The 25356-nt window shown below is 38.2% G+C and overlaps 1 protein-coding gene across 3 annotated transcripts in view; it reads right to left on the reverse strand.

The window, feature by feature from the left end:
- Nucleotides 1-3994: 3994 nt before the first annotated feature.
- Nucleotides 3995-25356, reverse strand: part of MID1 (midline 1) — a 260084-nt gene continuing 238722 nt past the window's right edge. For all 3 annotated transcript variants that reach the window (XM_032986940.2, XM_032986938.2, XM_032986939.2), the window contains exons 7-10: nucleotides 20215-20358; nucleotides 11462-11623; nucleotides 9054-9261; nucleotides 3995-7489 (exon numbers count right to left, since the gene is read on the reverse strand). In XM_032986940.2, coding sequence (XP_032842831.1) covers nucleotides 7141-7489; nucleotides 9054-9261; nucleotides 11462-11623; nucleotides 20215-20358 — 863 coding nt within the window. In that variant the 3' untranslated portion in view covers nucleotides 3995-7140. The remainder of the gene's footprint in view (nucleotides 7490-9053; nucleotides 9262-11461; nucleotides 11624-20214; nucleotides 20359-25356) is intronic.

The raw sequence follows: 25356 nt of genomic DNA on the forward strand, positions 1-25356 counted from the left end.
ACCACCGGTTGTATTCACCAGTCATGATTCACCAGAGAGACCTTCCACCTCCACCCACACCCACAAATCCGGATGAACCTATTTTGTCCTCAGTTTGGCCATCACTACTACTCACACAGACAAGATGACAGAAATATAGATCAAATTGCCCCCTGCCAGTGGGAGATGTTCTCACTGTGCTAGCACCAACTTCACACCTGTCATAGGGAGGACTTCTTCCCAATTCCATAGGAATTAGACTCTATGCTTCTTAAAAGAGACACATACTTCTAGGCTGGGAACTAATGATAGAGAGAACACACAATATTTAACAATTAAAAAACCCGAACACCAACAATGAGCCGACATGAATAAGTTTGAATATATATATATATTGCTATTAAAGGGAACTTGTTCTGGTGTTGTCCTAAAATAATCTGCTATTCCTCTGCTTGTGCTCCTTAATCAGATCTCATAACACAGTTTTAATTAGAAAGCAATACTATTAAGCCCATAATAATGAAACCAAATAATTCAGTAATTGTAGAAGAATGACAGGCTTATCTGCATTCCTTCTTTAACTTCTATTTCAAAATTATTCTTGGCTTTCAAGCTGCCATATTGCATTAGTATTTTGACTTCTCATTTTGTGTTCTGTGAGTCTCCTGAAAAAGGTAATTTTCAAGGAAGTAAAAAATAAATCCAACTTTAAAAATATGCTTCTTGCTACTCTATTATCTAAAATTTGAAAATGAGACTGAAAGCAGAAAAGAAATGTGAAGAAATGGAAGGATAACAGACAAATATAAAAATTAGGGAGAAAAAGAAATATGTTGCTAATGAAAACTTTCCCATCCTTTTGTGTAGTAGTTGGCTGTCATTTTTTAAATGTTTCAGTGATCTAAACAGCCATAGGGTTTTTTTCCCTGTTCAATGACTAACATTATGCAAAACACAAAGCCTCCATTTGCTGTCTTTCAAAGGCTGGATTATGAACTATTCTGTGAATTCATGGATTTTCATGAATACTCCTAATTACTCTGTGTCTGTGTGTATTAAAAAGAAATGAGGTGTTATTCCCTGAGAGGAAACGTCTCCATACATTCAAATAATTATATAAATCAGGACAAACAGTTAGAGGAAGTAGAATTCTAAACTTCTTTAGTTATTATCCGTTTTTAAATGGAAGTCCAAGAACAATAGTCTTATGTTGCAGCATTATATCATAACTTATGTATCTGCTGTTCTCATGATTTTTATACAAGTAACACAGCACCTGCTAAGAGAATTGTTCCCACCCTGCTTGAAGGAAACAGCAAAGCACTGCCTGAACAGTTCACCCAAGAAGAATGTTATTGAATCATACATTTTAAAAGAACCATACATTTTAAAACACACCTGTGCTGGCCTTGGGAAATAGCTCATGAAAAACTGCAGTTTTGCTAGCAGCTAATGTGCTTTCTCCAAAGACATGATTTAATAGGAATGCTGAGCTGTTTGCACAGGGGCTCCTGCTTCACTTGGGTTTGACCCTTTGGAAACTGAAAGATTCATGGGCTTGTACCCACCTCTATGTAAATCAGGACTGTCTCCTTTGAAGTCAACAGATGTAAAAATATGGGTGAAAAAAGGAGAATCAAGGCCTGGGGCTGTCATCCCTGCCCTGCTGCTTTTATTCAGGTTAGGATTTCAAACATATAATTGCAATATTTTTTTACTGTCGTTTGGGAATGTGGATCGGGGCTGAGCTGTAACGAAAGGCAGAATAGGTGCAGACTTGTTTTGCAGAGCTGCAGCATGGCGCCAGGGCAGGGAGTGGTGGCAGGTTTCCAGCTGTCCTGTCACCTGGGATGATCTCTCAGCAGTGCTCCAGAACTCCCCCTTTTGCTACCTCGGACACTCTCAGGAAGCAGTAATCACGACACTGCTGATCACACTGTTGCAGAAGACTTCATGCCTTCCTAAAACATTGCCACGCTTCTAAACCAGAACTGATGGTGTTCAAGCCCCTATCTTTCCTATACCATCTTTGTGAAATATATGAGCCTCTAACCCTGAACTGGTACCAGCATTTGTGCTAGAGTTCCTTACTCAAAGCCAGGTGAATACCACCTGGGAAAGTTATATACATGGTCAATGGCTTAAACATCAGTCCACATGTTGGAGGTGATGTTGCAAAGGTTACAGTTGCAGCTGATGTGTTCAGCAACTTGCCAGAGGCATGCAACATGGTAGGGCTTGCTAAAATAAGTAGTATGATGAAAGAGTATATTACTTACAGCCTTATTAACAGGGTCTGCACTTGAATCAGAAAACCAATTAAAAAAAAATTAAAGAAACAGAATATTCCATTCCAAGAGTAGAGTTATTGTAAAAGCCTACTTCAGAAGAAAACACTTTCACCTGTACTGTTCAACTCCCACATGAATGACAAATCCATCCATCCTGGCACAAAGATTTCTGTACACAGATGTCTTAAGTCTCACAGTCCAAACCAAGAGCCTCATCCACAATGAAACATTGTTAACATCATTGCTCTTTAGTCTCTTAACTTTCTTATACGAAAATCAAGTGCTATATCAAAGGTTAAAATGTAAAGACAGTTTCTTTCACTTCAGAAAGTGCCGTTAAAACAAATAGCTCAGCATAATTTAGAACACCCACCATCAGCACTTGGGAGTGACCAGGGCTTTCTTCTATGTGGAGAAGGCAAAAATTAAGGCTGCAGTTAAGAACACTGGGGTAATTTCTAAATCAACAACCAACCCAATAACACAGGAAAATACTGCATTTTTACATTCCTGTATCTTAATACCTATTTCCATTACTAGAAAGATCAGCGTGTGAAAAGACATTGGAGATGGTGTTACAAGAAACTTGCCAGTACATTACTACATAAGCAACCTATGCATGTTTTTTTATTAATCACTGGCTTCCCAAAGCTGCCCCACTGATGTTCTTCAGGCCAGGTGTGCCCTGGACAGTTACTGATGTGGCCCAGTGTGTACTTTCTGTGTGGGCCCAACATTTCTTAATTCTAAGCCAGAAATGAGGACAGTGTTTCCAATTAAAATGAATAGCCTCAATTTTGGTGGTACAGATAAGATCCACTAGCAATTCTCACTTTGTTTTGCTGCATGGGCTTATCTGGAATTTGTGCTTCTGTAACTAAAAGCAGAATCTGGGAACCACTAGTTATCTCTATCAGAATAATTAAGAAAGAAATGCTGTGTTCAATGTCAAATAATAGTTTAATGAAATCTCCCACACCCAACAGTTCTCCATAGTGCTATAAATGCTGGTCATTCCAAAATGAACTGGTTAAAGAGCTGACACTAATTTGTGCTGTCCATACTGTCCCGTTGCATTTTCTAACATGGCAAGAATATAGTCTTTGCAATTAAGATGCAGGATTAAAACAGATGATGCACACTGCTGTTTAGTGACCTACTATTGCTAATATAATGAAGAACGTGCATGTGTTTTCACCTGTACTTGCAGATATCCAGCTTTTCACAGTGTACCCACACCTGAGGGGTTTTTATGCTTCCTATCCTTGGAAGTCCACTGCTCAGTGGAGGACTCTTTGCTGAGCAAATTTGAAATGGGATACCCAAAACAGACAAAGAATAAACTCATGGCAGAAAATGCAGTAAAATTTCTGCTCTCTGAAAGACAACAATAGGAAACTACAATGGGCGGGAGACATCCAGCCCATTCCTGCATTATTTTTTCCCCATTAGATGTGCATTAACATATGGGAGCTTAACACATGGAAAATCTTATCTGGCCTCAGAGAGAAAAAAGCCTCCCGCCCTTCCATTACCTCAAGCTTTGACTACTCTGAGCAGCTGCTACTGTCTTCTAAAGAGATTGTGCTATAGTTTGCTCTAACTGCTGAATTCCATTTTGGGTTTTAGATACACCTTTGAAACAATCATTATACCAACACAGGCTTAATTACTACATTAATTGCTTGCATCTCAGCAGATTATTTCTCAAAAATCTGCCTTTGTTAAACATGGCATTATACAATGCTATCTCATTCCTAGTCACAAAACTTTCAAATATCAGGAAAAATCCCTCATCTAAGACTGCTGCATTAAAGTACCATGTTTTATTTTCACATGAGGATTACCCTTCCCCCACATTACGATTGATTACTATGGACCATGCAAAATGCCACAGACCACAGAAGCTACATTTTCAAATGGATGTTTTTATTGATTAATGAGGCATTGAATCAAGTATTGTAAAATAAACAGATTTTTTTTTTGTTAAAAAATGTCCAGAAGAATACCATTCATAGCAAACTTGTTTCCTCATAGTCATACAGAATATGAAATTGTTCAAGAAACAAGCAAGAAAGGAACACCTGACTAATTACCGTCAGTTTGTGTGTGTATATGCGTATGTAGACATATACACAAACTACACACTATATTTGTGCATATACTGGTGTGTGTCTACCCATACATGTGTACATATATACACAAGCATACATGCACAAAGAGTACTGACTGACTGAATAGTCCACTGGAGAAATGTGGCATAGCTTTAAATGAAGTATTCTGTGTTAAAATAAAAATGATACAGCAAGGCCTGTAGGTAATAGACCATTCTTTTTCCATTGGTCAAAACCATGATCTGTCTTTAGACTCATGGTCTATCTTTACAATGAAAATAGGGGAGCTCATTTGGGATCTTTCCAAATTCATGGTATTACTTCCATCCAGCTCAATCTCTGCCAACTTTGTATGGTCAAACACTGAACAGTGTTTTCAGTTTTTCCAATACTGTAATCAGCTTCTAGATTTAAAATTTCTGGCAAAAGAGAAGATACACAGACCTGCTACATGTGCTTTGGTAATAGACCTTTTCCTTTTAGGTAGAGACTTGGCAACAATCCGAGATTAAAACTACTTTCCTCTTGCAACTTCTTTATCACTGCTTTGCATCAGTCATCTCCTGTCAACTCATTATAATAATTTTCATGACACCTCAGCTACCTCCCATACATCCCAGGCCAGATCATCTGGGCAATGTTTATCAGATTGTATTGGTAACATTGTGCTCAATTATAAAATGTAATGTTTGGGGATTTATTTACTTTTTAATTTTTGAGGGTATATGTTTCTTAATTATTAAAGACACAGTGATAAACACTGCAGTTCGCTATATGTACACATTTTCCCTTATTTATATCAAGTCTGGAAAGATCAGTGGCTCCTACCTGTGAACCATGGGTTGCTGCCCCAGCTGAAAGACACGGTACCAGCAATGTGCTGTCAGACTTTTCTCCATTTAATTCAGCTGTTAGCAGCGCACGTAAAGGGAAATCATAGGAACATGGATAGGCATGTACTTTCTATTAAAAAAAGGAAAAAAAAAAACCCAAACCAAACCAAAAATGAATAGGCATGTATATATTCTTGATCATAAGGCAAACTGTAGTACAACTTTGTACCTGAAGAATCGGTATTTAAAAAATCTGAAGCTGAGCTTGGGACAATTTTATTTTGAACCCATTAGTGAACAAAGTGCATTAGGGCATCCTTTTCAAAAGACACCTAATGAATGGTTAAAAATTATTGAGCAAATATTTTCTTAAAGCTGATATTCAATTTATCCTTTTTCTACAGGCAGATTTTCACCACTTGCATAGTAACCACAAAACACTTAGGAAAACCATTCTTTTAAAGTTGTCGTATGCCTCAAGCATCTCCCAAAATGATCATTTATACATAAACATTGTAGTAACTACAAAGGGCTTCTATTCTGTAGAAAGAAAAGAGAAAAAATATGCACCTGATTCCGCTTTGAGATAAAGTAGGTACAAGCTCTATTGTCTTCACTGAAGTTCATCCACCAACACCAGGATGAACGTAGGGCCTGCACATAAAGGTTCCTACTGCTGCTGAAAACTTGCTATTTATTCCTCATTCACAGAGAGAACTGTGCTTTCCCAAACAACCCAGGACAATGATAACTATCAGCAAACTTCAGCTGCAGTGTTTCTCTATACAGAACATGTAAAACAGATTTCCTTGCTTTGTTATGCAGGCCACATAGTGTATGACAATGAAACATTTGTATTTAATTTAAAATCAATGGTAAAATGGTGTATGTCTCACTTTGGAGCTGTTGGCTGGGCTTGCTATGTTGAACCTTGTAAAATCAGCAATAAGCATTCACATATCTACCATCAGAACCGTGACATCTTCTATTACAATCAATCCTTAAATGACGCCGTGCTTTATCAAATTAGTCTACAGTCAGACCTTGGATTGGCTGCTCTCCTCCAGTGTTGCTGATTCCCAGAGATGGTATCAGTCTTTCACATCCTCAGTGATTCTACAATGTTTCCCAAAGATGAAGGTGAAGCACTGGTAGATGGGAATGTTGCCATCAATAAAATAAAGCACCAGATGATTTATCCACTCACATTTCTAGGAGATATTCCACATGTTTTTTATGAACAGAGAGAGCACTGCCCTGTGAACAGAAGCAAATTCAGCTTTTTTCTTTTGCTGTGTTGGGTAGCTCCACTTCCTCACTTGTTTACTTTTGTTCTTGGACTGCACACTCCCATGTGCAAAGAAGAAATTAGAAGATCTTGCCCACAATAGGACTGGTAATGAGAGGCCTAATATTGGCCCGAGTAAAACCTGCAGTATACCGACTTGTCCACTGCTCAGTTTTCATCCTTCCAATTTCCTGCTTTTATCCACTGTAAAATAAAATGATGCAAAGGGCTGGTGAAACTTTAATTAATAGGACCATCAATGTGCAAAACAAGTAAGTAATTTTTCCAGGTGTCCAAACCAGGCTTTCCCTTCTCTCTCTCTTTTTTTTTTTTTTTTTGTTTTGTTTTGGTTTTATAAATAATTTATAAATCTTCCTGTAAGAGACTAAATACAAAACCAACCAAATAAAACCAATCGCAAAAGAAAGTTCTAAGATATTATTAAAGCCACACTTCTTGTCCTTCCGTACAAAGTACTCAGAAAAGAGATATCCTCCCCTTTTCAGTTCTGGCTGGGTTCGGCAGCGACGGCCAGGATGCCATGCGGTCCGCCAGCTCCAGGAAAGCTCCTGCAGGCAGCTGGCTGCTGGGCCACCCTGGGAAGACGCGTCGTCCTACCTTTTGGCTTTTAGCAGTCATGCGAGCTGCTCGGAGGAGTCTAGGTGGTCAGGGATAGGCAAGCCAGTTATAATGGTCAAACACTTATTCCACACTGTGAACGTGGGGCACACAGGCTGCCCAAATGTAATATCAAAGGTGTAAAGGTGTAGGGAGTTCAAAGCATCGTAAAAAGCAAGGGAACCATTGTCATAGTCCAGCAAAATCCCGACCCGCCGGAGGTGAGGCGCGGGCTCGATGGGGATTTCTTTGCTGTTGTGCCGCACCACCCATGTGTTATTGCAGCGGCAGAGAACCCAGGAGGCAGAATTCTTCCCGATCCACTCGTGCTTCGGTGCTGACTTGTAGGAAATACCAATGGCATACCTGCAAAACAAAAAACAACTCAAGGAAACAAATGCTTCCTGCCATGTCTGGCTCTGAGTGAAGTCAAATGTTAGCCCAGAGGTCTCACTGGAATGCCCCAGCCTCTTGCTTCTGCTGGTTATGTTCTAATTAAGTGAGGTTTTATCACAGTATTTGCACAGGCTTAATTAACGTTTTTCCACATCTCTCTTTTGGGTCTGAAAAGTCAGGGAAACTTTATTGTCCCTTCTATTGTTTGTAGTTTGGCTGCTGTGGTAATTTTTTGGAGCACTTGCGTCTGGTATTCAAAAGGAAGATTATTGAGTACTCAGCAACTCAGAGTTTAAATCACTGGGCCTCAGATTTCCACTTCCAAACAGATGCATACAGAGGAATTCATTGATTTTAAAATACTCTGCTATCTGTCTGCTAATCTGATCTCTCCTTGCTCCTTTAATATATGGCCCAGAAGATGGAATGCAAGAGTAAACATCAAAGCACACATTAAAAAAAACCATTTTTGCCATTCCTAAATATGTTTTGCCAGATGTTGGTGTGGTTTTTAGATTCAAATGAGCATTGCTGAGACTGGGTTTTGGGCCAAGTGAAGCAATTGTAGATGAAGACATTTGCTCTGCAAACTGTAATTTATGGCAAGATGTGCAGGGTAAAAGGATTGAGAAAATGTTCTCTTTCATGGATTCTGAGGGCAAATACCTGATTTCTCATATATAACAGAAATGTAGAAGGTCCTCACGTTCTAGAGACACTGCAGGATTTGTTGGGCTTTTAACCAACAGAGACTAATATGCCATAAGTTACTCTATTTTCATTCCTTAGCACTGGCACAGGCAAACAGCATTTTTCTTGTTTGAAACAGTAGGCATACCTGAAGACCTTACTGATTTTTCCACTCCATTAAGCTCCATCATGACTGTTGCCTTTGAATCCCAAAGGATGCCATCTCTTCCACTGACTAAATGGACCTTGAAAACCAGCCCTGTATGATGCAGAGGATCATTCAGGAGTGGAGGAATGCACTCCTCCGTTTCCTGGCCCTTGCTTCATACCCTGGGGCACAGGCCTACAGCTCTGCTGCCCTGTGCCCCCTCCCCAGAAGCAAATCTGGCCTCCACCCCTGTGAAACTGGGTCACCAAATTGTCCTCATATTTATTTATTTTCCTTACCAAAGGACGCTAAGATCTTTCATGTTTAGTAAAGAAATGACAACACTTAAAAAGTTTTCTCTGTTGTATAAACAAGATGAAACTATCTGACTCTCCAATTCACTAAAATCTTAAAATGCACTGTATGTGGGTTCGAAAAGGAAACATGCCGAGCCATGGAGTAAAAGTCCTGGGAAGGCTGCTAAATGTACAGATGTGCTACCTGGCAGATTTAATTCCAGAGTCCAAAAGTGCTGGAGATTGGGTAAATAGTCTGATAAACTATGTGAAAGTATATGACTGTCCTGCTCTTGTACTCTTCTTCATGCCTCTGCTACTGGTCTCAATCAGAGAAACCGTGTCAGCATCTGCACAGTGTGAATTAGTGTTCTCTTCACATATATTTTTATATACATACCATGTACTCCCACTTATAACCACTTCCCAGTAATGCCGCCCGCTGTCAATGAACACGTTGCCAGCTACTCCATAGCTTCCTTGGCTTGTGAATCGCTCTGGTGTGTGACTCTTTTTGGAGGATGTTTCATCACGTTCCACTGTCAAGTTATCATGAGACACTTTCAATTTTCTGTGAGCAGATTTGGGGTCCAGTTTAAATGGCTGACCTAGAGATGCGGAGACAAAGATGGCAGAAGATCGGTTTGGTTTTGATTTTGAAAAGGAGAGTGGATTAGTGAGCCTCTAAGAAGTCCGTAAGATTGCATAACCATATAAATCTTCTCCTCTGAAGTGTTCTTGAGATAGATGAACCTATTCTGCTCCCTGCAATAGCTAGTTTGCCAGTTTACTGTCAACCTCATTGTGCACTAACTTCCCCGTGTCAATAATCCCTGAAAAGAGCCCTGCATAATCATCATGCCCATTATCTCTGACCTAGAGGTAACCTGAATACTCTAATTCTTGCATGTAATTGAAACCAATATACATGCTAATAAAGGTCCGAGGGTTGCTTTTTTTCACAGCATATTAGATTTAGAATAAATTGCATTCTATTAATTCTCTAGGGATAAAGCTCCATAGTAACATCTTCATTGTTACTAAAAAAAATATTATTTCAAATCCCACAGAATGAGTTTGAAAATAAGAAGAAGCACTAGCCTTGTCTGTTCGTTCACTCACAGCTTTATTTATAACAAGCACAGTCAACAATTCAGGATCGTTTTGGAAGGATGCCCATGCGATGCTGGATACTGTGCATTAAAAAGAAGGAAGCGAACTGTAACTTGTTCCAAATAATATGGTGTAAAAACATTACTGAGACTGTTGCTTTTGGCAAGTATCTTCAGCTGTAGCACAAGGTTTGTAGACAATAACAGGAAGCTTTCTGGTAAACTGAACCCTGTAGGTACATAAACCCCACCACAATTCTGACAGGCTTGCTCATTGTGTCACAAAGCAAAACGATCATTTACCTCCACCAGAAGACAACTAGGAAAGTATGACTCCACAAGTGGTCCAGCAAGGCCCTTTCCCCTTCTTACTGTCTTTCACATCAAGGGGAAACAAATGTAAGTGGAAGATTTGATGGCATGCACAGAAAATAGGAATGAGCACTCTTACGAGGTCTGTGTTAGGCACTGACACATGTAGTACAAATAAGACATAAACTGTTCAGTTATCTACTGTTGCAGTGTGTATTTAATTACATATTATGACCAAGTATAAAATAAACCCATTGGAAACTATGTGGGGGTCACATTTTACCTGCTTTTTGTTACTGCTTGGTAGCAGTAAAATACCTACGGCCTGCCTCTCTAACTGGTTAGTAGCCTTTGTGTTGCTGAAGCAGTATCTGAATGATGTCTTTCTCTGTATGGAATTCTATCTGGTCACACCATTTCTCAAAGTCACCTGAGATTACTTTTGTGCCACACTGGGTCACAAACAGACAAAAGGATAAAGGATTGTCATTTCCAGATGGGTCCCCTGATTATGTATTTGGTTGTAGGTTACCAGGTTTAACAATGCAGAGATTCTTGGTAGCAGATGTGGAGTTTGTATGAGCAGCTTTTACACAGAAGTGCAAGCCAGGTTAATAGCAGAAAGGAGAAAATCAGAAACATGAACGTGCCACTCCCTGCTGTCTCCTTCTTGCAACATTCAGTATCACCCCTCCCCTAAAATAAGCAGATTTCAGAGGCTGCACAAATCCCAGTGTTCCCTTTCCTGTGCTCAGAGCTGCCTGTGATGACTACATGACTGAGGGATTGGCTGGGACACAAGAAGAAAAAGGCTGAAACGCAGTCTTAAAATTGTTAGACTACATCTGTTAATAATTTGTGTAACCATTGTTTTTTTGAAGTGGGATCTCTGACTACTCTACCACCTTGTTGAACTCCATAAAAAAATTAACGGGATGGAGCTAAGAAGTTTTCTAGTGTCCTAAGAAAGAGATCATTTTGGAGGATAAAATTAAACTAGCAATTATCTTATGTGCACTATATAAAAATAAAATGTTTCTTTCCAAACATAAGAAAAGCTTTTGCTTTGTAGAGGAAAATTAGTAGAGAGGACATTAAAACAAAACCACAGAAGAATATTTTCAATCATTTCACATGTGATGGACCTGTTCCTAAATGGTATTTCCAGTAACCGAACTACAGACGCATCTCAAAAAAAAAAAAGTAATTTCGGCACTACTGAAGACTGGCAATCTTGAATCAAGTTAAATAAGTGGCTTTCATTGTGGAAATCACTTTAAACAAGTTAAACTGCTCTGTACTCTTGCATCTTCCAAAGATCAAACCTAAAAAGGAAGGCAAGAGAGGAGAAGCATGCGTGCGTGTTGGATCTCACGTTACTCACTGTTTGTCTTGAGCTTGCCCGGCTCGCTGCTTCTGCTGCCCGCCTGATTAATGGCCTTAACAATGAAGATGTACTTAGTGCCACTCTGTAACCCATGCACTGTGTAGTGGTTTTGTTTGATATTAGGAACAATCATCCAGCTGTCAGCTGAGTTGCATAAACCTGCAATTTCAAGCAGAGCACATCAGTCATTACATGCTGAACACTTTGTAACAGAGGAACATTCAGAGCACTCCCAAGCATCCAACCACCAACATGAATTTTGCTTCGGTACCTTTTAAAGTGCTGTTACATTTACTGGGTCGCTACTTAATGACACTAACTCATTTCATCAACGCTGAGCCAATGTACCTTTTAAGTTCTTGCTATGGGAAGTCAACCATAAAAAATGGGCATTTAAGAAATAACTCAGTGGAGGCACGAGCATCCTGAGATTTTTCATATCCCAGCACAAGGAATTCTTTATTGCTTAAGAACTAGAGGATTATGGAGATCCCATCAATCTACTGTTTGGATTAATGAACCCAGTTTAAGCCTCAGAAAACTAACGTAAGCAGTAAAGCTAGGAGGGCTGCGGAGGCACCTTTGCTGACAGTCCCCAGGTGTGCATTCTTCAGGACCTGAAACAAATCATGGGAGGCCAAAGAGGGTAGAGCATGGGCTTCAGAGCAACCTTTGGCTCTTACACTACAGACTTTGCCAGGATGTAATCTAAACCAGTAAATTTAATGGATGCAACTTTTTGATTTATGTCCTCGTGGTTAGATGTCAGCTGGGGAAGAGCTGGATAATTTTCCAGTTACAAACTTCCTGGTTACATTCGATGCCTACCACAGAAGTATAATATGTAGGAAGTAAAATAAGGGAGGAGCAATATCATCTTCAAAAAAAGAAAATACTCCATTAAGATGAACGTATTCATCTACATAAATTTTTCCTACTGTGATATAACTTCAGTGGTAGTCAATCACCCATATAACTGTACATTTTGAACAGCTCTTGGTCTAATGGATCCCCAGTCTGATAGCTCTCTTATTATAAATGTTTACATAAATAACAAATTTAACATTCATGAAGTGTGTATATATATTCACAACCTTTTATATAGTTACACAGCTAGGAAAAGATACATGCAAATGGAAGTGTATGCATGTGTGTATATAAGTAAGTCTGGAAAACCTAAAAGTAAAATGTTTGACTGGATTAGGAATTTGATAGACTTCTTGGCCTCTGCCTTTACTGGGCATAGAACACATTATGAAAGTTATTATGTTATTATCTCTGCATATCAGACCGTACAAAACCTTTATGTAAAGTAAAAATTAAAAGGCTACTGGACACAAAATTTAAAAGAAAAGACCTGTGACGAAGATTTATAAACTTATAAACAATTTATAACAGACTAGGAGATTCTTTCCTAATTTGGAATGTGCTTTTCATAACAAAAGATCATTAGAAACAGAATCCAACCCCCAAATTTCCATCTAAGAATTATGTAGCCTTTGTTTCAAAGTTCTCTTATATTACATATCATCTTTGAGAGGCAGGCAGTTATTCATCCTGTTGTGCAAATGGGTAACTGAGGCACAGTTTCAGGTGGAATTCATATCCCCTCATCATCTAATGAAGAGCTGCAATGCCTAACTGATTTTTCTGGACTCTAAGGAGAGGCAGAAATCAGTGAGTAGTTTCTCTCACTTCTCCGGGTATGAACATCCTACCACAAGTGCCTCTCTTGGCCACAGAGGAAGCCTAGGTGACTACTGGAGATGAGATCTCTAACTTCAGGTATCAGGATGAAACCCCACCACCACTGTCCACCTTGTTTTGAAGTCTGAAAGTCTAAGCCTTTGGCTGAATTCACACATAGGTTGTGGCCTTTGGACCATGAATTACCAAAATGAGAACATTTCTCTGTTGCAGTTTCCTGGTGTGAAGTGGGAAAAAAAGAGTTCTAGTATGTTCCTTATGCCCCAACCAGCGAACATCCTGACCACATGTAGTCTCCCTAAATATCATCTATAAGGGATTCAAACAGTTTGAGGTATGTGGATAGAAGCAGCAAAGAAAAGCAATCTTGCAGCACTGTTTTTCTCAAGACTATTGAAAAACTAGATCACATATTGCAATCATCTTTCTACCTTCTGAGAAAAAAGAACCCAATGTTATACCGCATGAAAACCCCAGTTGTGCCTAGTACTCGTAGTAAACTGCTTATAGCAACATCAGTCCACATCTTGTTTCACTGAACCGTACATACTGAATGATATTTATTTTTTTAGGCTGGGTGTGAATGGGTTTCCTAAGAGGAAGAAAGGAAATAAAAGCAGCAGTTTCCTGGCATAAAATATTTCACTGACTGCTCAGAGGTATCCTCATATTTCCCCAATAAAAATTTGCCACAGGTATGACAGTAAAGGCACACTTATTCTGTATCTGAACTACCAACAATGATTTTTGCATTGAGACCATCACTCACCTGACTCATAGGTGCTATTGCAAAGTAAGTTTTAAGTTAAAATAAAATAAAATGAAGAACTGGATTTAGAGGGAGTCCAGGATGACCAAAGGATCCTTAGTTCAGATGCCTCTGATGGTGTAACAAATAACATACAAGAGTAAGTTGGATGGATCCAGATAGAGGCCCTGGAAGTGTCTTCTCCTTCCACAACCACACTTTGAAAGCAAAAGTCTATGGTGTGCTTAGGTCATTTATAAACACACCTTTACATAGACACAGAAATGCTCATATTTTTGCTAACTAATCTCGAAACTAGTTTTGCATTAGTCACTACAACTCTCTAAAGGGCACATTTTTCAGGCTTGCATTACACTTTATATGATACCCTCCAGAGGCTGATTGCTCCTTAACGTAGCATAAAACTTGGATGTAAATAAGTATATGAAGGACTGTAAAGGTACATTGCTTTGAGTCTCCTCTCCAGCCTATCCTCTCCTCCCATGTCTGTGGATTTCTACATATCCAATACTCACTAGTCTTTAAATACTCACACAGAGTAAATTATTTTACTATTAAATAATCCAGTTAATGGTTAATTTAGATTTCTGTATAGAACACAGAGCCACGGTAATTTTAGCTATTCCTATATCTTGGCTTCTGCTGCCGGGGTTAATGTCAAAACACTCACAGGTAGGTGTACATTCATCCCACCTGACCTTGAACAAAAAGCAGAGTTCCTGAGTTAGGACCTTACCTACCCTAAAATCTCTGCGGAGTCAATAGGGAGAGTTAGGAACCCTCTGTTTGACCTGACTCATGTTCTAGGGGGAGGCTCTATCCTCTTTGATGACACAAGACACCTTGGGGTTCTTTTCTTTGTCTTTCCAGTCTTAAGCATCTCAGATTATCGATGTATAATAAAGGTTGGATATCCAGTGACTGACTCGGTTCCTTTGCTCGACAAACCTTGATGTCCCAACAATCTTGGCTCTTGCCTATGCACCAAGGGGCTCAGTGATGTGTCCATGTGTTTCCTAACTGTGAGCTGTTTGGTAGCAGGCTTTAAATTGAATTTTGATTCAAAAATCTTGGGAAAGAAGTTTTCATAATTCAAAAATCTTGGGTGTCAAGCTACAAGTCCAAAATCCTTCAAAACAGAAAATAGTAACTAGTGGCAGCCAGGTTAGGCTTTTAGGTATGAAAGAATATTTTGTCACTGCAACAAAAGAATTTGTCTCCAGCTATGTCCGGTCAGGACAGCCTTTCTTCTCTGAATACAAAAGAAGATGATTAAGAAAGTTCAGGGAAATGAGCAAGCACCCTGGTAACTGGGCATCTGAGGGCTGTGTTTGCCCTCTCAGATCCCTGCCGGTGGCAGCAGGTTAAGTGGAAAAGCACACGTCTTCTCCTCACTGGCACAGCAGCAGGAGCTAAGGGTCTCCTATTGTACCCACTCCTAATCCAGGCTACATCCAGGTTTCTTGTTTCAAAAACCCAGGGTTATGCAGGTGGTAAAACAATGTATTTTAAAACTGTAGCCTACAAAAATGTAGAGAATTTAAATTACATCCTGGAATGGTGCAGAGAGCACAGTGATGTCCATACAGGATGTGTGAGTTTTCAAAACAAGTTTCTCATAGTCTGGGGGTAATAATTTGTAAAGCTATTTCCCTGGTGTCGGCTGTTGATGCACTTTAAAAAACAGATGGGAAAAGTCCCAAGGTGTAAATCCTCTTAAAATTTACACTGGTAGATTTTAATAAAATATATCTTATTGAAAACTGTAAGAGGAGCACAAAAGTCATGGGAAGGTTATTTAATCTCTTGAGTATTTTAATTATTTTAGAATGATTTCTTTAAATAAATTATTACCAGTTCAAATTGGTAGAACAAATACAGTAGGTGAAGGCAACAGATAGCTTTCCATTCCCACTTTGCATTCCCACATGAAAGAAAATAATATATGCAGGATTTCTGCAAAGCACATCACATTTTTTTTTTTTTTTAAGAAATACACTCTTTTTATACTTTTCAAAAGGCAGAAATGTTATTGGTTTTATCCCAAATTTTCTTTTGTGCCATTAAAAGATACTCACTAAAATCCTCAGTAGCAATCTGAAGATTGTAAGGAATCTGTTTTTAATAAATTAAAACTTCCAGAAACAGAATAAAGTTAGAATATTAAAAAAATTAATTGGTGAATCATAAATTCACTGGTTTTCATGAAGCTTGGGCCCCTAATTGTCTTAGATCCTTCAACAAAATTTTACCCTATCTCATAGGAAGAGTAACCATGTAACACTGAAAAGGTTCTGACAGTACACTGTATCCTTAATAGAGTGATTTTTACTATTTAGTCAATATTACTAACTAACCTAAATTTAATTTACCAGGAAAGAATTATTTACTGCTTTTTGTCTTGAAGAGAGAGGTGTGTTTTTCATGAAGACATCTCGTACCACAGCTCATAAAAAAATGGGTGTTTAAATTTTAACCTTCTTGTAGCACACTAAAGCAAATCCATGATGTTAAAAAAATGCATACTTTATAAATACTTGAAAATTTATTGAAATGGGATAATGAAATTATAATGCATGTTAGCTAGCCAATGACAATGTAATTTTAAAAGCCTTTACAATATTCAGACTGCAGGTGATTAGCTGCCTCTCAGAAATGCAAATGTGTGAATGGTATAACTCTGAGAACAACCGCTTTAATAAAAGCCTGCTTAATTTAAAGTTCTATATTGCTCTTATGCACAGAACAGGGCTGCCAAGCATTTAATAGCCAAGCAGTTTGGCCACATTTGGAAATAATCTTTCCTGTATGAAATAGGATTCAAAATGAAATACTCTATCTGGACCTTTTCCATCAAATGTTAACTCTCCGATTTTTCAGTTAATAAAAAAGAATATACTTGATTATGTTGGATAGAAAATACACTAGAAAAACATAGCACTGCATGTTTTTGTTACTGAATTCTTAGCAATGTCTGAATGATATATGCCTCTGGTGGGGGAAATGTACTGAGGAGTGGAAAGTGAAGTCAGTCTGGCTATGTGGTTTTGAGAAATGGATTCCAAAATAACAGCCTCCATTAGCACAGTAGGTGGGTAAGTATGCAAAGCAAATCCTATTGTCTCAGGGGAAAAAAGCTTGTTGGTTTAATGCAGTACTCCAGCTACTCCCTCATGACTAATCCATAGCTACAAAAACGCAGAACTGAAGACAATCTATGAGCCTGTTTACATTATCTGCTACAGGTAACACACAATAGCAATGGAAACTTTTTGGGATAGGATACAGAAATAAAATTAAAAAATAATTATGTACAACAGAATGCAAATGTCATAAATAGAAATAAATTTGTGGTAATCCATAACCTTTTCCATTCAAACAGGATTAAAAAAAAATTATCACATAGCTTCAGTTCATCAAAACATGAAGGCTGCAGAGCAGTGCCTACTAATGCCATTTTCAGTGAAAATAGCTCTCTGTGTTCAACCACATTACTAAGGTGTACTCTGATATTCTAGGGACAATCTTAGCCATTTATAAAAATTGGGGTATTAGATCCTTCTGCAAAACAAAGAATATAATCCAACAAAGTAAAGAAACATCCAAGCAGTGTTCAGAGTAAAATCAGGATGTTAGCGAACAAATCTTCAGTACCAGTGGAAGTTGGAATGAATTGGGAGAGTCTCATGTTTTAGAAACCTGGGCAGATCTATAGCAGTTAGATTTGACAGCAACATCCCCACTGGAAGTGTTCAAGTCTACATTAAATAATGGGATTAAAAAAATCTTTACAACATTTAGAAAACCCTTCCACATATACGCACATATGCACGTATATATGCATGTACTGGGTTACCATTATAGCTTTCAGCTAAATTGAAACTAACAGCCAGGAAACTTGTGTAAGAGCGAGGTGAAGAAAAAGAAAAAAGAAAAAAGAAAAAAGAAAAAAGAAAAAGAAAAAGAAAAAGAAAAAGAAAAAGAAAAAGAAAAAGAAAAAGAAAAGAAAAAGAAAAAGAAAAAGAAAAAGAAAAAGAAAAAGAAAAAGAAAAAGAAAAAGAAAAAGAAAAAGAAAAAGAAAAAGAAAAAGAAAAAGAAAAAGAAAAAGAAAAAAAGAAAAAGAAAAAAAGAAAAAAAGGCAAAGAGAGCCAGTTGTTTCATTTCTTTCTATGGTCATTTCAGGTCTTCAGAGCATTTTGTATGCTTACAGTGTTAATTTTTCTTCAAACTTTTAATGATATCATTTTTGCAAAGAGATACAGTGGAAGTTTAGACTGCACACTGAGCACTTCATGATATACCCCAAAATTATCATATTGCATCTCTGAAAGCAGACTAATTGATACATGTTTTTCAGATCAAAGCTTTCACCTCCACATGAGAAACCTACAATACAGCCTAGAAATTAAATACCTTGTTATTTATTCACTAATAAGCAAAGAGTAAAACCCCACATCACAGAGGTGTGGAAATGGCACACCCTTCTGCTGTCCTCTTCATGCCTACTGTCAATAACTGCCTTGCATAAGCTCTTCTAGCATAAAGCCATAGATAAAAATGGGTTAGAAGGCAAGTAATGTACTGTGTTATTCTAAGCCCTGTCTGCTTAGTAATCAGGGAACCTTTCCTTCCTTATCTACCTCGCTCCAATTTGTTCCAAACTACTATTAATCCTTTTTGTTATGCATATTGCTCAGATGTAGGAACATGTGTTGACGTTTGCTTGGTCTTTCCAGAAGTCTTAAATTTTATGCTGTGTTGTCCAAGATTAGTCTGTTTAGTGAAATATTAAATGGAAGTTTTGGCAAAACATTCATTAAATTTTCAATAGTCCAACTTGGTTTCCGGTCAATTCTGAATACCGTAATATATTCACAGTATGCTACTTTGAAATAGTGTTAAAATGTCATCATGTGAATCCTCAGTTTTCCTTTCAGATGGCTTGGAAAACTAACTCCAGTTTAGCAATGGAGAAAATGAGGTGCACATAGCAACAGAGGAGTCAGTGCAAGCGTTTGGCTCAGTACTGAAACTTGGCATAGACCATATCATTTTGCAACTGACATATAAAATGTAAACATGTTCACAGCACTGACTTTCATCAAAGTATCTCAACAAATTTTGTACTAAGAAAAACACTTCTGCGCTGGATCAGAACTAAGCCTATCTAGCTCAGTGCATGGCCAGGGTATCAGATGATAAAAGCAAGAGCGTAGGAAGGTGTTAGGGAGCAGGGAAAGCACACAGCCATCATTTCTCACCAGACTCTCCCAGGCCTCAACATCTTACAGCTCTGGGACTTCTAAGACAGAAGGAAGTCTCTGCACTTCACTGGTCTCAGTGGCTTTTTCTTGCATGATCTGTCCAGTCATCTCTAACTTAGAACCACAACAACCCTCCGTGACAATGAGTACCCAATCTAAAAATATGTTGACTGAACAAACTCCATCTTTTGATTGATTTGGTTCATCTCAGAATCCTTGTTTCATAAAGCAAGTACATGTCAGCTAGTGGTATTTCTGTTAAACATACGGGGAAAGGAAGAAGTTAAATGACTTCTCCAAATTGACAGTCAATGATCACTATGCACAGAACACAGAAGTGTTGGCTTCCTGGTCAAAGATTAGACAGTAGTTTTTTCTCAAAGGAATAACAATTCAACAACAAAACAATCCAAGGAATAATCAGTAAGTTTGTTCATTAAGGAAAATCACAGATTCAAAACAGGACTTAATAAAATTTATGCTACAATACAAAAATATAAAGCAATGATTGTTAATGTTACTGTAAGTTGAACAAAGTTACCGTATTAATTGTTGTGCCACTGATGTCTGCTGCCTTAGCCTTCAGTATACTGACCTATGCTTTGTAGCCCTGAAGACAGTAAAAATCAGAGGGAAGGACTTAATCTGTATTTCTGAGGAAGGTCCAGTTGTCAAGGTTATCTAAATGGCAACGGGACTGCAGTTCTAACTAATGACCAGTTCAACACAGGCTCCCAAGTGCCTGACTAGCTCAGACAATGGAATTGTGGTCTTTTTCCCTGCTACATCTACAACAAGGGATCTAGGACTCAAGAAACAAAACCAATTAACATGGGCAATACCCTTGCCTTTGGGAACATGTGATGGTTTTAGTCTTCGGAAGCTCCCACTATGTGGCACTCCCAGAAAAGACACAAGAAATTTTAACTGAATTAATTCTGAATTTGAGAACAGAATTTGTAGAGAAACCATAAGGACACAGAACTAGAAAAGAGAAGGTTTATACTTACTAACAACATTAGCTTGTCCGGTGAAGATGGTGTACTGCAGCTCATAGGAGACAACACTGAACTCATCATCCGATGTCCAGTGGACAGTAATAGTATCATAAGAAGCTGTGCAGAGCTCTTCTCGAATGGTCGGTGGGTTGGGAGCTGTGAGATACAACGGAGGAGGCTTATTGACACGATCAGTAAAATATTTCCCTTCTCACCTGAGATTAGGGGTTGCATCTGATGTATGAGTTTGTAGCTATACCATCCAACAGACCTTTCAACAATGTTTTGCTAATTCCAGTTTTAACTTTGATTATCAATAAATTGCTGCAAAGGAATTCTTGTTATCTTGTTACCTAGGAACTCCAGATTTTGAAAATATTTTTTATTAAAGTAGCTTTAGTTTCAGATGTCCTAGCACAAATGGTCGCATTTGTGGTGGTCACATTAAATTGTGATTAAAAGGGTACAACTGACATGTTACTTTTTCTAGGACTGTTCTGACCATCACACCAAAATTATCAAAGTTTCATTGATGCATATATCAAGAGGAAGAGTCAACATTCTTCAATATTGACTTGAAAGCAGTGTTTGCCTAGCCTATTTCACAAAAGACTGGCATAAGTGTATTTAAAAAAGATGATTTTGAGGAAGCTTCCAAACACTCATGCTTTCATGCTCAATCTTCTCCTCTCTCCAAGTTAATTTTTGTTTATTTGCTATCTATCCTTTCTAATATAGATGCATATAATTTCTGTTGGCTATACAACTCACTTTTCCTTAGCCTTACATAAAGAGTTCTTATCATAACATCATGACTGCATTACTATTACAACCTAATCTTCAGTGTGATTGCTAATAATTCTAGAAAATAACCTGAACGCTTTAATAAGAAGTTGTCCCTCTGTTATTTTTTTTTTGTTTGTTTAATCAACAAGCAAGATGACTCTGTAGCAAGCTATACATTCTTCTCCCATATTAACACACAGCTTTGTTATAAAGACCTATTTAAAGTGAAACTTGAAACACACTTCTTAGGCTTAAATTTTATTTGTTTGCATTCTTTACAAAGCCAAACACCTAAATAAGAAAGAAATGAATCTTCCTTTGAAAGACTGGTGGGCCTTCCTACGTACTTGTCTTGATGGGAGCTTAATTCCCAATCATCTTCCCTACATGCCACCATCATGCAAAAAAAAAAAAAAAAAAAAAGAAAATCCCTGCACTTAATACTGCTCATCCCAGCTGTCACAGAGTGAGGAAGGAGGGCACTCAACCTGAAACAACCAAAATATGCCTGTATTAAAGGAAAAGGAAGGCAACTCGCAATGGCGTTTTGCTGTCAGCTCTTTAACTTGTTAGCCACAAATAATGGCCACAAAAAAAGTCCCTCTGAAGGAATTCCAAGCAGCCTCTTTCAACCAAGGGGCATAAGGAAATGTTCAAATGTGTTACATCATACGACCATGATTTGTGATGCTCTAAATACTGTAGTTTACCAATGCCTTTTTTTGTTACCTTGGCAGAACAACCCTTGGAACAGATGGGTATTAATAAAAAGAGAGAGAAATTAACTAAAATAAGTCATTCAGGAGGGGAATATAAACAAAAGGAGGAGAAAAAATCCTGTAATCTTCCAGAAAGATTAGTACTACAGTTTAGAGGCTGTGCACTAACTGAGGCCAACTAACTTTTGTGAGAGCTATGCAGTACTGCACTAGTCCTATAAGCTATGTTTCAAAAATGGATCCAGCAGAAGAATCACTGAAGATTTGGTTGTTTTTTTGTTTTTTTTTTTTCCTTATCTGAGGCTTTGTTTTCATATTTTGCCCATCCTTCCAAAGCAGAAAAAAAAAACAAAACAAAACAAAAAAACCCCAAAAACTTGAAAAAATATTAATTACAAATATACAAGTGGATCCATTTTTTGTGTGTGCTAGGATTCAACTAAAGTCCTCTTCAGCCATCTCCTGCACCTAACAGAACAAAATCTTTATTTGAGAAATGTACTCGTTATTACTATAACATGGATAATAAATATTAATTTATGTAAAGCAACAATTACTGAAGGTTTAATGAACTGTAAACTGCATTTCAATAGCACCTAAGTGTCTTCAAATCCTTTGAAAATGACAGCCTAAGTTCTCTTTTCATATGCACACCTGCCTGGCCTTATGGCTGGAGATTTACAGGCCTTCATGTAATGAGAATGACAGGAAAAAGAGATTTGACCTAATAAGGACATCTTTTCCCTTGCTCTTGTGATTAACCCACATCCACCTGAGACTATACGGCATGAAATTCAGCTCTTCAGGAACACTCATTTCATAAAACACTCAGAATAAAACAAAATATATCTGCTTCTCCTGCAGACAGGCAGGGAAGTATACATGCAAATGCTTTGTTACAACTTTCCAAATAGTGTAGAAGTCTGACTGCCAAATTCATCATTATATAGCACATATAACTTTGGAGAGTGTAAGCCTGTAATGCAATTAAAGAGATTGACCTTAATCAGTTATCTTCATTATTACATTGGATACCGTGTGTTTTGCTTACTGAATTTACTAGTACTGCTACACAGCTCAGGTGACACAGGGAAAGCTCTACAGAGACTCCAGAGCAATCTCGAGGCTGCACCAGCCCCTTCCCTGATGTGGCCTTGACTTGGGTGTGCTGCTGCTCCCGAGGGGAAGCCCAGCACGCTTAAAGCACAGCGGTGGAATACTTTATCCACACTTAGGTCCTGTTCCCCGGTAGAGAAGCAGTGATTGCCCACAAGCCTTTCCAATCCACTTCAGGGTGAGGACAGAGCACTGACACAACCAAACAAGGCTGAAGTTTGACAACTGATGCTGATAATACTCTCAGTTATTGGCAGGCTCCTGTATACAAACTGCTACACAATGTCAGGGAGAGCTTAAACAAATTTGAAGCAGCTCTTGAAAACCCCAAATTTACATCCTTGAGCAGTGAGGAGACCTGGAATCAGTGCCAGCAGACTTAGGGAGACACAATGAAAGCTGCAGTGGTTTAAGGAATTGCTTCCTAACATCTGTGGCTCTCATTGGTCATGGTGTGGCAAACTTCATTGAGGACCAGGGCAAATACCTGGGAGTGGTAACTGCTTCAGTCACTCTGAATTTCATCCACTTGCATTCATGAATCAACACTCTTTGACAAGTGAGAAAATCATTGCTGAAGGCTGTTTTAATTCATTTGTATGACTTTGACTCAAAACTCAGCAGACACACTTAAAAAGCCAGGAACCACATCTGAAGTGCCTGAAGGGCAGTAACTAATATTAGAAAAGCAGTTTCTTAAATTTGCCCTCAGAAGTAAATGACCTTGTGAACATACCTACTGCCTTTCAACCAGGTTATTCTAACTCACCTTCCTGTCAGTGTCATCTGCATTGCTTTTGCTCCAAAGCAGACTGAAAGCTCTCACATGGTCCACACACTTGAGAGTCAGTTTAACGAAACTGCCATCTCTCATTGGTGAATCCCAGCCTGAATGCAGTGGCTCCTGGGTGACCACTGAGACTCTTTTTAAATCCTCTCTGCACAAGGTCACAGAGATGGACTAAAACCACCTCAAGTTCCTTTTGTTTGCTTGGTCTCCACCTCCCTGTTGTCATGGGGTGATTGACTTTGTAAGGGTTCCTTACTGATTTTGATACTGAGTAAAAAAGGAAGATCTAAGACATCTCCTTGACTTAATGGTGCTAGAAATATTCATATTGCTGGTATGAACCTGAGGGATTTGAGGAAGCTGCTCTGAACCTCTCTCAGCTGTTCATTACTAGCTCCATGGTGTATTATAACACTGGACTGAACCAGCATGCAGGAATTTGAAAGGCACAGTTACATCATATGTGGGTACAAATTTGATGTATTAGTAACATGTCATGTATGAGCTGGCATCAAGAGCTCAGTCATACAATCACCTAGACATAGTCTCTGGGTAGATCAGAACTGTTAAAATATAACAGAATAAGAAGAGATTACACCCAAAGCATGAGACTGAGCTGGCTGGACATGGTTTTTAATCTTTTAATTCTGGAAGAGTTAAGAGGAAAGACAGATTGTGAAGGGTTTCCAGCATGTAGTTGGTTTTGTGTGAAAAAACTACTGGCATATGCTAGGCAATATATATTTCTTTGTGCAGTCAACTAAAGTGACAGACGAAGAAAACTTATCATTGCTTCAGATGGGATTTCTGAAGCAGGTCAAATTGCAAGGTCAAATAGATGCTCCTGCAATTGATTTCAAAGTATTAAGACATAGAACAAGTATTTTTGACTCACAATGGATAACAAAAGTCCTTATGCCAGTAATATTGTGCAGGGAATTTGCAAGCCATATGCATTTCCTGGATCTAGGTAGATACATGTTTAGAAAAAGATGAGTTCCAGATGAAGAGTTTGAGGAACTGGCAAGATAAGAAAGCTTTCAAAAGACATCAAGGTTGAGAACAATCAGAGGAAGATTAAGGTTATTGTTTTAATATACTAAGGTTGACATCTCAATGTCTGGCTGGCAACATTGAGAGAGATATCAGAGATTTTAATTTGGATAGCAGAAGCTCTGGATAGACAGCTGTGTAAATGATAAGCACAAACTAGTTACATATATATTTGCTAAAGAAATAGCCTAAGAAGAAAGAAAGATGCAAACTTCAATGTGCCATATAGAAAATGGGTTGGGGAGATGAAGGATGAAGAAGATCTGACAAATAGTACACTGGGAAGTACCAAAGGAGAAGAAAATCTCCAGAACACATCCAAGGTCAACTGCTTCAAAAGCAACTGTCAGCAGAGAGAATGAAGCTGGAATTTAGTCTTTGACATTCTGTTCAGAAGCAGTACAGATGATAGATATAAGATAGGCTTCTTCATTTAATTCACAACATACATGTACCACTAGGACTTACAAATGGTCTTCATTTTACTTAACTGTGAAATATGATAAAAGTAAAGCCCAATTCACTGTGTCACACAGTTTTCAGTCTAGGATCTGTGAAGATTTCATGCACAAATCTGAAAGGGGTAAAATAAAATAAATCTTCCTCCAGAGTTTCTGAATGTCAATAGAGAATAATCAAGTGCATTTGACTCTTGGGACTATAGACATACACAGATACATTACATATATA

Source organism: Tyto alba, unplaced genomic scaffold (genome assembly GCF_018691265.1).
Source record: "Tyto alba isolate M040663 unplaced genomic scaffold, T.alba_DEE_v4.0 Super-Scaffold_14, whole genome shotgun sequence".
Taxonomy (NCBI): Eukaryota; Metazoa; Chordata; class Aves; order Strigiformes; family Tytonidae; genus Tyto; species Tyto alba.